Source organism: Anolis sagrei, chromosome 5, assembly GCF_037176765.1.
Source record: "Anolis sagrei isolate rAnoSag1 chromosome 5, rAnoSag1.mat, whole genome shotgun sequence".
NCBI classification, from domain to species: domain Eukaryota; kingdom Metazoa; phylum Chordata; class Lepidosauria; order Squamata; family Dactyloidae; genus Anolis; species Anolis sagrei.
The window spans coordinates 162,079,225-162,092,036 of record NC_090025.1 but is presented as its reverse complement, the minus strand read 5'-3'; the positions used below and the strand labels follow the sequence as shown (position 1 = coordinate 162,092,036).

The 12,812-nt window shown below is 43.0% G+C and overlaps 2 protein-coding genes across 5 annotated transcripts in view; one reads left to right on the top strand and one right to left on the bottom strand.

The window, feature by feature from the left end:
* Positions 1-9,313, top strand: part of SGSM3 (small G protein signaling modulator 3) — a 39,110-nt gene extending 29,797 nt beyond the window's left edge. Inside the window, exons 14-23 of the mRNA XM_060777103.2 lie at positions 86-241; positions 794-848; positions 1,044-1,093; positions 2,339-2,491; positions 3,281-3,351; positions 3,649-3,697; positions 3,922-4,007; positions 4,237-4,359; positions 6,849-6,909; positions 7,649-9,313. Coding sequence (XP_060633086.2) covers positions 86-241; positions 794-848; positions 1,044-1,093; positions 2,339-2,491; positions 3,281-3,351; positions 3,649-3,697; positions 3,922-4,007; positions 4,237-4,359; positions 6,849-6,909; positions 7,649-7,732 — 888 coding nt within the window. The 3' untranslated portion in view covers positions 7,733-9,313. The remainder of the gene's footprint in view (positions 1-85; positions 242-793; positions 849-1,043; positions 1,094-2,338; positions 2,492-3,280; positions 3,352-3,648; positions 3,698-3,921; positions 4,008-4,236; positions 4,360-6,848; positions 6,910-7,648) is intronic.
* MRTFA (myocardin related transcription factor A) overlaps positions 9,272-12,812 on the bottom strand; it is a 65,159-nt gene continuing 61,618 nt past the window's right edge. For all 4 annotated transcript variants that reach the window (XM_067469183.1, XM_067469182.1, XM_060777104.2 and 1 more), the window contains exon 15: positions 9,272-12,491. In XM_067469183.1, the coding sequence (XP_067325284.1) occupies positions 11,980-12,491 (512 nt within the window). In that variant the 3' untranslated portion in view covers positions 9,272-11,979. The remainder of the gene's footprint in view (positions 12,492-12,812) is intronic.

The window sequence follows — 12,812 nt, the reverse complement described above, 5'->3', positions numbered from 1 at the left end:
AATGAGACAGCCTATATAATTAACAGAGTCCCTTGTCTCTTGCTTATTTCTGCCTTACATGAATGTCTCTTCCCGACCCAACCAGGACTTGACTCCAGACTACACCATGGAGAGCCACCAGAGGGACCATGAAACCTATGTGGCCTGTTCCCGGAACCAGCGGAGGCGTGCCAAGGCCCTGCTGGATTTCGAGCGGCACGATGACGATGAACTAGGCTTCCGTAAGAATGATATCATCACGGTATGATATGAAGATTAACAGAAAGGTAGTATCAGGTAGAGGAACTGAGAGGAGATTTGGACATATTTGATATTGAATAAAGAACAACAAATTTGGTGTTTCACCACTACAGCATACAAGATAAACCTGAGTAAAACAAAGTTGGTCATCAAGAGTGTAACTAAGTAAGAGATTAGGTGAAGAGAGATTAGAAGGAAGAACTAGATATAATTAAGTAAATCAAAGTAAATGAGTGGAGACAATGCAGATATGGGAAGGCTGCACAAATTTTAAAAAGTAGAGTGTTACTGAAGCCTAATCCATGGACATACACAAGAGAGATGGGTGGGAGCAAAGGTCAGCCCTCTCTGCCTCAGCCCCTTTTGATCTTTGGGTTCTATGAATCAGTGGTCTATAGCTTCTCTCCTAAGCCCAAGACAAATACAGACTCTTCCGTGGGTATGACAGTAAAAAAAGGTAAATATTAGTCAGGTACTGCTTGAGCAGGATCTTTCTTCTCATTTGCTCTTTTTCTCTGTGATAAGGCTCAGTGACTCATTTTCATTCTTGCAGATCATCTCCCAGAAGGATGAGCATTGTTGGGTGGGAGAGCTGAATGGCCTCAGAGGTGAGTCCTACTGGCCCTTGATGGGGGTTGAACAAGAGAGTCTTAACACTGTGTACTTCCCAAAATAATATTTTTAGCAACAATATTAACTCTGAAGGGACTACCCTTCAGAGTTAATACTTCAAATTCCGTTCTTTTGGTTTACGGTTTGTGACCTGACTAGGTTTTCATTCATTCTTCTCCTGATCCTTGTAGGTTGGTTTCCTGCAAAATTTGTAGAGGTCCTGGATGAACGAAGCAAAGAGGTATAATTAGTTCTTTATCTATGCATCTCTCATGTTGGGATTTTGGATCTCCCTCCGTTCCCTTACTGTTTACCACCCAGGTTGTGGTGTTCCCCAGCTGTGTGTCTACAAAGGATGTGTAAAAATGGGTATAGAGAAACAGAAATAAAGTGACAGATATACTCAGTCGGTTAATCTATAACTAATTAAATTTTCTCTTAAATTAGCTCTTCCCGTATCCTTTATAAAAATATAGCTTGTAAGCAACCATTTCTGGGTGAGAGAGTGAAAAGAGGAACAATAGGAACATATATTTTGGGATGTGATTCAATGATTGTAGGAATTCAAATTTGTGAGTTGGTTCATTCTTTATTAATAAGGGTTCTACAGGTCCATATGCATCCACTCATAAAGCAACAAGGCAGACAGGTAAAATATTGCCTGGCATCTTGTTTTTCCATTAGAGTGGTAGTAAGTCAGACTTGCACCTTTTTAACTCAATATTTTTTATTGTTGCAGAGGTTTGGAATTCTGTTCTAATCACTCTAACAGCCAAAATCCTTTGTAGATCCTTCCTTGTGTACAGCCTCCCTCCACTACATGGTCATTGACATGCTGCCGGACAGTGGGATGAATGTAGCTGGATGCACTGCAAGGACCTTACAAGGACCTCTGCAGCACATCCAGATACAGGAAAATTTATCCCTACTCCTCATTGTGCCCAGAAGGTCCATGCAAGTCTAATTGTACAAGGATGGGTAGATTCCTGGGATGAAGCTCTGTTGGCATGCCTACAATATGGACATATGCTTCTCAGTGCAGGACCTTGGCCATCATCTGAAAATAGCATCACATAGATCAGCTTGTGTGTATGCACATGCCTTCAAGTTGTTTGTCGACGTATAGCGATACCATAATTTTATAGGTTTTTCTTAGGCAATATTCAGATCTGGCTTGGTCAGTTCCTTCCTCTGAAATACAGCCTACAGTACCTGGTCTGATGGCGCTTCATGCAGTCTACGGACAATGCTGACTCTTCAGCTTAGAAATGGAAATGAGCACCACCCCCCAAAATCGGACATGACTAGACTTAATGTCAGGGGAAACCTTTACTGGTAGTCATTGGTGGTCTCCCATCCAACTACTAACAAGGGCTAACCCTATTTGGCTTCCATGATCAAGCAGAATCTGGTGCCTTGAAGGTCCTTTACCTTCTTATATTCTGTTGGATGTGTCACCAGAGTCTCCAATCTATGTTCTTTTCAGTATTCCATTGCTGGAGATGACTCCGTCACTGAAGGCATCACAGACTTGGTTCGGGGGACACTGTCTCCAGCCCTCAAGGCTATATTTGAACATGGGCTGAAAAGGCCATCCTTGCTGGGCGGGGCCTGCCACCCCTGGCTCTTCATTGAAGAGGTAATAAAGACATTTGCTGCCTGCAGAATCTTTGGGAACAAAATGGCATGTATTCAAGAAATCTGGCAATGGCCTGGAATCATCATCCCTTCTGGACAGCTGCAGAGTTAAGAGATGCCTGTGGGGGGGGGGGGGGGATCTTTATGGTGACCCTCTGACAAAGGAAGAAGCTAAGTCCATCATCCAGCCAATTTAACCAAGACTAGGGACCTCTTCACATGGCTTTTTCGGACCATGCCGTTGTGCCAGCAATTGTCAGCAAAAAGGAAGGCATGTGGGGTGGCTCATGGTGCCCCATGTGCCCCTCCCTCATCACACAATGGGACGGGAAAGGATACTTTGGAACCCTTTCCCTCCCCCATCAGATAGCAGAAAGGGCATCACGCAAGTTGCCCCACTCCCCTTTCTGCCATCACATGGCCAAAAGGGAAGGAAAGTGCAGTTAGCTCCGTTGGAGCTACCCAACTACACTTTCCTCCCTGTAGTAGAAGAGAGAGCACCTTTCGCCGCTTCCCTTCCACTTTGGGAGGAATGTGGATGGGGCTTGCCATGCATCATGTGATGGTGCACGGCAGGCCCTGTTCTTGTCATGCATCAAAGTGGCCAAACAGGGCAAAAAAGCTGGTATGAAGAGGTCCTAGAAATGCTAGGTGTAACTTTCTCATCTGGATTGTTGGAAAATAATAGGTTTGGAGTGGAGAACAGCTTGCATGATTGGGCTACCTCTTGGCAGGAGGACAGATAGAAGCAAGAACATATAGATCAGAGTTTATCTATATTCTTGTCTAGGCTGCCGGGCGTGAGGTGGAGCGAGACTTTGACTCTGTGTATTCCCGTCTTGTGCTCTGCAAGACTTACAGGTAAAGTTCCTTCCTTCATACCAATATTCACCTGTCTGTTAATTTTACTTGTGGTGTTTCTTGATGTTGGCTTTCCCCAGTTAGGCACATTATTAATGTAGCAATGGGTAATTACTGCCAGCTACAGAGACTCCGTATTAAAATAAGCTCCCACATTTAAAGTCACTCTCAAAAGGATACAAGTTCCCCAACTGCTGCAATGGGTTTGGTGGACAGTTATTTCTATTTTGAAATGGTACTGGGCAAGGCAAAGATGTGCCCCTTGACCAAACTGGACCCTTTACTTCATTGTTGTAGGTTGGATGAAGATGGGAAAGTGCTGACTCCAGAAGAACTGCTTTATCGAGTAAGTACTTTCTTCTGGTTCACAGAAACATCCTTGAGAGGGTTTGTGAGGGGACAGACAGTTCAGCCTGCCTTGAATCTCTTCCTTTGATGCTATGAAGAGTCTTGTTCTTGCCTCTAGAGGCCAAACACTATGTATGAAATATAGTTAGCATACCCTACCTTTTCTGTCTTCAAATGAAAAAAAAATGGCCCCTTTAATAATTCACTTTCCTTCTCTGGCAGGCAGTACAGTCTGTGAACATGTCACATGATGCTGCACATGCTCAGATGGATGTGAAGCTCCGTTCCCTCATCTGTATTGGACTGAAGTAGGTCACCTCATTCTGTTTGTTTCAAAGCTACTTTTGTTAGCAGAGCATCAAGGGATCATGCTTCTTCAGAGGCCCAGCAACTGGCAGCCTTAAGATGCCCTACATTACTTTATGCCCTTTGCCACGCTAAAGCTATATTACATCTTTAATATCACCTTGAGTTGCTCTGCGTGCTAGTAATAAAACAACCTACCTGTGAGGTAGTAACTGTCCCTTTATTTTTCAGTGAACAAGTCCTGCATTTGTGGCTTGAGGTGTTGTGCTCCAGCCTGCAGACCGTGGAGAAATGGTTCCATCCCTGGTCATTTCTGCGCAGTCCAGGCTGGGTGCAGATCAAGTGTGAACTCAGGTACGTGGAAGCTTTCACCCCTCCATTTTGCTACATTGTCATATTCTGCCTTTGGGAAACTACAGTTTGTCCCAAATTAATGAAAGTGAAAGTATCATACTGGTAGAGAGAGGGTAGGGAAGTTGCGAAGAGCAGGCATGGGCAAACTTCAGCCCTCCAGGTGTTTGGGACTTCAAGTCCCACAATTCCTAAAAGAGTTGAAGTCCAAGACATCTAAAGGGTCAAAGTTTGCCCATGCCTGGTGTAGAGCATACTTTGTGAAGGATGTGTGTTTTGGAGAAGCAATGCGATGCATTGTTATGAAATCAACTGCACTTTCTCTGCACAATAGGATAGGTTTTGTCTCTGGCTTTGTTGCTGTTTATTTGTTCTGTCGCTTACGACTCTTTGTGATTTCATGGACCAGCCCAAGCCAGAGCTCCTTGTCAGCCATGGCCACCCCCAGCTCCTTCAAAGTCAAGCCAGTTACTTCAAGGATAACATCCATCCACCTTGCCCTTGGTCGGACCCTCTTCTTTTTTCCTTCAATTTTCTCCAGCATCTTGGTCTTCTCCAAGCTTTCCTGTCTTCTCATGATGTGGCCAAAGTACTTTATCTTTGCCTCTAATATCCTTCCCTCCAGTGAGCAGCAAATTATGATGTCTATCCTAGCTCCAGACTCTTAAAAAATGGAAGTAACGGCACCCAATTATAATGCACCATCGGTTGTAATGTTCACCTCAATATCAAAGATGCGCATTACTAAAAAAAAATGTTATCCAATGTAATGCGCAGCTTCCCCTTGCCTTTCGGCCATTCTGCAGCCCACCTTGGAACACCCGACAGAAAAGGGGAAGCTGTGAAGGTAATGGGACTTCTCACAACTTTCTGCGCTAGGATGGGAAAACATAAGAAAACTGAAGTATGAATTGACTTGAGTTTCATAGTGGGAGATATGCATAGAAAGAAGCTACAGAGGAGTCAATTTATGTGAGATTCAGTTAGAAGGAAAAAAGATTGCTTTTGTAATATTTAACCTAGAAATCAGTTTCCCAGTTCTGCCCTTTTCTCAGTCCTAGTCCACACTGTTTTTTCTTTGTCTGTCTTCTATTCTATACATGGATACGTTATTGTATTTGCTTCATGTTAGCTTGTCTAGAATCTGCAAGTTACCTGGAAACGGTTTTCTTTCTCCACCTGTTGCTTGGTCTCTTTAGCTGTGTATAATTTAATTAAATGTGACAAGAAGGTTTGGATTAATTACATGCAGAGTCCTAGGGGTATTATCTTTCATTTAGAAAACCACATGGCTTCTCCCTAGCTGCATCTGTGCTCGAGACAGTGTTGGGTGTATTCTGTTGGTTCAAGATAGAAGCAGATCTGGGTTAACTAATATAACTCTGAGTGATTTGCAGTAGGTTGGCAAAGATTTGGCTCCCATTAGTAACAAGAAAATCACACACACAACACACAAGGATTTTATATCATACTGCTGAAATTAAGCAAGCTTGGGGTAAATCAAAAGTGTATTTTTGTGTGTGGTGATAGAGAGCTCTTCTCCATTTTGTAACTGAAAGCAAAAACCCCTGTATAAAACTCCTTCATTCTAAGCATGTCTCTTTGAACCACAGTATAGTAAATCCTGCAAGCCTAAAATTTCCTCAAATATCTTCCAAGGAATCTGGTATTTGATACAGACAAGAATCAGAGGTAGGCATCCCATTGGTGATTTGTACCATCATTAACCCTTTACACCAGTGTGTGAAGGGTTAAGTACTTCTTCAACATCCTTATCCTGACTGAGGGAACAGCAGGTGAGAAACTTGGGAGGCACGATGGCTTTTCAGCTCCCATTCAGGAAATGCCTGGAAGCATCTGGGAAGAAGTGGCAGCTTCTGCAAAACCTATAACTATACTGTCAAAAATACATTCTCCATCAGGAAGTTTGAGTCCCCTTTGGGGAGATAAAGCAAGGTATACATTATTATTATTATTATTATTATTATTATTATTATTATTATTATTGCTTAGGTGGACTCTTTTTTTTTTTGCAACCTGAATCCATCGCCCCATGTGTTCAACTAACAAAACATGTTGTCTCCTCAATTTGACATCCTTCCAAATATTTACACATGGCTATCATGTTCTCTCCAAACCTTCTCGTCTCCAAGCTAACCTGAACTCTTTGTCTGTTTTCTCCATTGCTTTTGTTCTCAAAACATGTATTCTTTCCTTTCCCTCAATGTTTCACATCATGCTTCTCCATTATAGACATCCCAAGTGGACACACCAATTTTATAACTGCCCAAATGCTTTGTGAACTTAAGTTGTAGCAGCAAAATAATTTGCAAAATACTGTATGCTGCAAGGACATTTTAGGATAAAACATAATTAGTATGAATATATGAGAAATGTACAATGCAAGTTTTCTTGATGGCACAGTTAGATTGCTTTGACTATTCTGTGTATACAATTCTTCTTGTAATCTCTCCTATTATATTCTCCTACAGAGTCCTCAGTAAATTTGCATTCAGCCTCTCTCAAGACTGGGAGCTCCCTGTAAAAAGAGAGGTGAGTATGTATCCTTGCGGCAGAAGCTAGATTTCACTACCTATCCCTCAACAACCTTCAGTTTCTTCCCTTTTCTATTAATCCTCATATAGCGTTGGGCTATTTCCTCCCATAAGAGCCAATGTGATGTAGTGGTTTGAGTATGATTAGGACTTTGGGAAACTGGGCACAACCATGGAAACCCAGCTTGATCACATCACCCTCTCTCAGCCTCAGAGGAAGTCAGAGCCTCACCACCACCAAATAAATGTTACCAAGAAAAAAAAAACTATGATCGCGTTCTCTTAGAGCTTTGCCTCTTAAATTGTGGGTCCTTGTCCCTTAGCTCAACATTGGAGTAAAAAAAAAAATAGCAAAGTGTTTAATGTTTCTTTTAGGCTCTGCAGAAAATGCTTCAACTGTACTGCACAAAAAGGAAAATCAGCCTGTTTAGCAAGTCTTGAAAATGTTGATTTATTATCAGTAAATGTTTGATTTTTATACCTGTTTCATATACCTGGGGTCATGTAAAATATCTCAGAATGGGGTTGTGAGTTGAAAACGTTTGAGAAACCCTATCCTACGAATCTCCATAAGCCATAATGGTTGTACACACAACAAGAAGTTTCCCCATCTCCATTTGCAGAGCTATTCCAGGCTGCAACACTTTCTTCTTCAGTAGCCTGGCTTTTACACTTGTCCACATTACCAACAGCTACTCCATGTGTTTGAGTAACCTTAGCGTTCTTATATTTTGTAGGAGAAGGAGAAGAAACCATTGAAGGAAGGAGTTCAGGACATGCTCGTAAAACACCACCTTTTTAGTTGGGACATTGATGGATGACTTCTTGCTCCGCCTCCTTTTTGGACTTCTTGTATGATATATTTGGAATATGTCCCTTTTGTCCCCCCACCAGCCTGTTGCCCCTTCATGCATTGTACACTGTAAAGAACCATGTGTGCTTTCAGTATTTTGTTAGTTGCAAGATTGCTCTCACTTGGTAGCAGCTTGCTCTAGCAAATGGGCAGGAGCACATTGAAGAGCGCAGGGGTGGCCCTTTGCTGCTGAAAGTGGCTGCCGAACATCCCTTCTCCATGGTGTGTCACTAACTGTGCAGAGCATGCATGCACCTACTGTATCCACTCAGGCCAAGTGCTTGAGGTGACGGCTGAAGGTCTGGGTGAAAGGTAAGGAGAGGCAATGGCATTGGTGACAAAGGTATCATAAGTGAGGGAAGTGTAATGTGAGTCTGAGGGAGACCCAGCTTTGCTGTTGCATTCCCTTCTGTCCAAGAGGAGAAACTGGTGGCTGGCAGTCTTCTCTGAGACCCATTTCACTCTGATGGCAAACTTTTATTTTCTTACATAGATATAATGTGTAAAGCAGTCAGCGACGTAAGAGAGACACAATGTGACTACTGACTACTTTCCCCCCCAGTCACTACAGTGCATGTGTGGCTTTGGTGTTGCCACAAAGTGCCTGGAATGATTGGCTGGTTAGCAAGATGGCGTTCAGGTGTTGTGTAAGATGGTAAGATGCCATTACTACCATGCCTTTCATTCCATCCAGCTGTGACCCACCATGAAATGTTTTAACCTGGAGCATTATTTTTAAAACTAGTAACCAAAAGATGTAAGTTCTATCCAAAAATGTCTGTATATTTTGACATATCTTAAATGTAGAAAGTCGATTCAGGACTGAGCTGGCTCAGGGAGAGAACTACAGCCCCTGCTCTAAGTAGACGGCTAGCAGGGGCTGTAGGATGAGAGCACATAACTAGCTGCACGGCGGCAGCTCATCTTAAGGGAACAGATAATGAAAGCACTGGTTGGGGAGCACAATCAAATTGTGAAGTGAAACAAGGCTCTGTGTCATTTTGGTTCATAAATAAATTGCACATCTTGTGACAGTTGCAGGGGAACTGGAATTGATCTTTCATATTTTTATGCCTTTAGCCTTATTTCTGGTCTGTAACCTGAACTATGGCAATAGTAGTAATCTGGACAGAGTAGGAATGGGTGTTTTCATGGTAATGACTCTAGAAAATGCATATTAAGTAACTGGATGATCTGCCTTGTGGATTATTCCTCATGCTGTTAACAGCCTGGCCTTCTAGCATATTCTGTCTGGGAGTTGGGCAGGATAAAGTAGCAAGGGAATAAGAAAAGCAGCAGTGTCCCAAGAGTAGGACAACTAGCAAGTAACAACCAATGCTGACAGCAGCAAATAACATGTTAAGTGAACTACAATGTATGCCAATGGCAACAGTGTGAATCCACTCTTCCTTCTGTCATATGTGTTGAATGTCTTTGCTATATTTTTATCATGGCACACAGAGTAGCATCTATAATGTCACGACCAAAGACGAGATGTACAAAGATATTAGAACACAATTTTTTTTTAATAAAATGGATTTTTCAAATATCTGTAACTGAAAAAATAATTTGATTTATCCATTCTCTCCCCAAATATCTGCTCATTCCATACCCTTTTCCAGTTGCATGTTCACTCTAGGTCCAATACTACAACACTGCCTCGGCTTCCCACCGGTGCTGATAACCTTTTAAATTGATGCATAGTGGAAGGAAGTGTGCGTGTTAATCAAATATAGGTTATTACAAGTAGTGGTTATCAGCGGAAGAATAAGTACATTCAAACTAGCGGTGGCTCCTTAGGTGCCTGTTTTACTGTGTTGGGTATAAAAGAAGAATTTAGAGGATACATTTTAAAAAGCAGAGCTACTATCTGATACACTAGGAAAAACTGACTCTAGTGTACTCCCCATTATTTTTCCATTTCATAAAAGAGTAATATCCCTACAACAGGCAGTGCCCCAAACTATGTCTGGCATCTTTTAGGTGAACATTAGTGGTTGGTTAAAGTTGTTGCAGTCTTGTCATAATTGTACACTAGAGTTAGACTAGAACATTCTCTCTTTTCAAAGCCAGGCAGTTCTTGTTCATACCACCTTTCCACACAAGCCCATTTGGGTGATAAAGGTGCCCTGACTTCACCAATAACTATCAGAAACTGAAGCCATCCACGGGTGGCCCTTGGTGTGACAAGAGAAACAGAAAGCTTTTACTAACCCAGGTGCTTTCACACCCTTCAAAAGCGAAATATGCTGCTATACACAATTCTTCTGCACAGTGAACAATCACAAGTCTAGCATCAACTTTCCAAATCAGCCACAGACCAAGTGATGGATATTATCAGTAGCAGGTACCAGAAACAATACGGAAGATACACCTTCAGCAACTGTAACAACCTGATTTCCACAAAGAAAACAATGATTTTTTTTTATAAAAACTGAATGAAATAAGCTTCACATGCAAGTGGCTATTTCAGGGCAACAGCTAATCACATAACTGCAATAGTCTCTTGAGGACCAGTCCGTTTATCATAATGGGGTATATGATATGTTACAGTTTCCATAATGTGAAAAGGAAACAGAAGTGAAGGGACTCTTGTGAAACAAGAGAACGCAACCCATTCCCTCACTCTGTGGAAAGGAAGGCGGTGCTAGCAGATGCATAACTACACGTTTTTTACAGGGGAAGGGGGAGAAAGAATGATAGGAGCATGACTTCCTTTGAGTGACATGTGCAATAAGGCTAAAACTGGCAGTGTGAGGATCAAGTCCTCCCCCTGCCACAAACCACAGGCTAAAATAGCAGCTCCCCAACAGGTTATCACAGAGGAAGAGGAGCAAAAACGAAGTTCCCCCTTCTACCTAGGCGGATAAACTCCCTTTCTTTCTAAAACAAAACAATTTTACAGCGCTATATACAGAAATTTTACCATCTATAAATGAAACCCAAGTATCAAGAGGCAAGACTTGTTTTGAACCATCCTTCACAGCAGCTGGGATTATGGCTACAGAAAATTTCCTCTGTGCAATGAAACACGCAACTCCTTGGCAAGCCAGCACTAAAGGCTTCTGCCTCAAGAGCAGGTGGTGCTCATGTTCTCTGAAGCCCTTTTGGATTAAAACTTTCCTATAGATGAGTTACCATTAACCGAGCTCCTCCAACATGAAGTGCCACCACAGCCGCTTCTGTGTAGCCACCTCCTCACTCCAGACTTCCCTGTGACACCAATCTTGAGAACAGAGAAAAGTACACTTCAGATGCAGGAAAGCTGTGGGAGGAGCAGATGAAATGAAATTCATGTAGAGCAAAAGCACTCAGGACAGCAGTATACTGCCCACATGCTGCCAAGACGTTGATTCACCCAAAAATCAAGACTTCCTACAGCTCCATCTCTTCAAAACAGCAGGTTCTAGGCAACTAGGTTTCACGGGCAGGGCTACAAAAGAGGAGACAGCAAAGTAATCCTGGGAGGCTGCAAATACATCCCTGATGCAGCTGTCTTGATTCATGGCCAGCTCAATGCTCAGAAAAACAATTCTAGCCAGGTGAGATACTAGAATCAAGGTAGACACCTGTCTTTTTTTAGCTGGTCCAAGCCAGGAATAAGGACTGCATGCAGGAATCGGCAAGAAGCCAAGGGAAAGTGCCTTCGAGCTAAACTCTGGCACATAACTTGAGCTTTAAGTTTTTGCTAGCCAGAAAGCACCTACAACTTTGCTGAGGGTGTCCAGCATATAACTGCAGCTAACAGAACCCCAATTCTGCATTTATCCAGATCCTCCGTGCCCTATGTCTAGGAATATTTTGAAACATGTCCAGATTAATTTTTCCCACTTTTTTGGTAGAACTTCCTATCTAGACAGATTTGAGTAGAAAGGTCCAGTTTCTCTGAATTGCCTTGAACTAAGCCCGACAGATGGCTCACTTTGGAAGAGAAGTACTCCATGCTGAAAGCCTCCAACATACCATTACAAGTCTTGCTGCCACTGATGGTTTGAGGAAAGGGCTATGTCTCATGCCGCCACTGGTCATGAGAAAGGTAGTCGCTTGCCTAAGGTTGAATCTTCCTTCAGAAGACTCCCTGGTACTTACTCTTGGCTTTATCTTCACAAAAGCTGGTCAAAATGGTGGTGAAGAGTTTTCTTCAGATGCAACTTTGACTTAAGCTCCAACCCATATTCTACACACACCTGGAAAGCTCTTCTGCACACTCAAGACTTATAAGCAAGAATCCCAGTGCAGCTGCAGATCATGTCCATCCAGAAAGTCTGTGGAGAAGAGGCTAGGCGTTGCAGTACTGAGGGGAGTGAGGCTCATCACTGGACCTCCTGACAGCTCCAACCAATCCATACTGTCCAGGTTGGCCTCAGCCAGGTCCAGGCTTGGTCCTCCAGAAGGCTCAGGGGCAAAGTGCAATTCTGATGTGTCCATAGGTGAAGATGGGTGGTCCAGGATAGCCGAACTGCTTAGCATTTCACTGTAGAGGTCAATGAGGGACAAAGGCTCAGTTCCATCAGGGCCGGTGGTCAGCAAGGGGAGGCCGGTACTGCTCTCCAAGAAGTCTTCCAGCCTGCCCGGTGGGACAGGATTACCAGAGGTTGTCTGGCTCATGGACACTGGCAGGGGGAGCTCTGAGGAATGGTGGCTGCTGGATGAGGGGGGGCACCCTGGAGAAACCGCAGTGTCTTTTCTCGCAGGTGAAGACTGCTCCTTGAACTGAGCTGAAATTTCTGTGGGAGCAAAAAAACACCCTGCACTTACATCTTGCAATGCAACAACTGTAGTCATACCAATATTGCTGCACTTTAGGCTGAGATACTTTGAACTCTGTTAGGGAGTATTAATAAATCTTTAAGCATACCAGCTTAAACACAAAAGCTTGCAAGGTAAGAATAGGCAACTTTTTCAGAATCAGCTGTCCTATTCTTCCAGGGGAATCTTTTTAGTAGCTGCCTAATGGTAGTGGGAAGGAACACACTGTTTTTAACCGTTCATTCATTCAGCCAGGTTTTAATCTCACACATGCAAAGACATAGGCCTGGAAGCCAAAA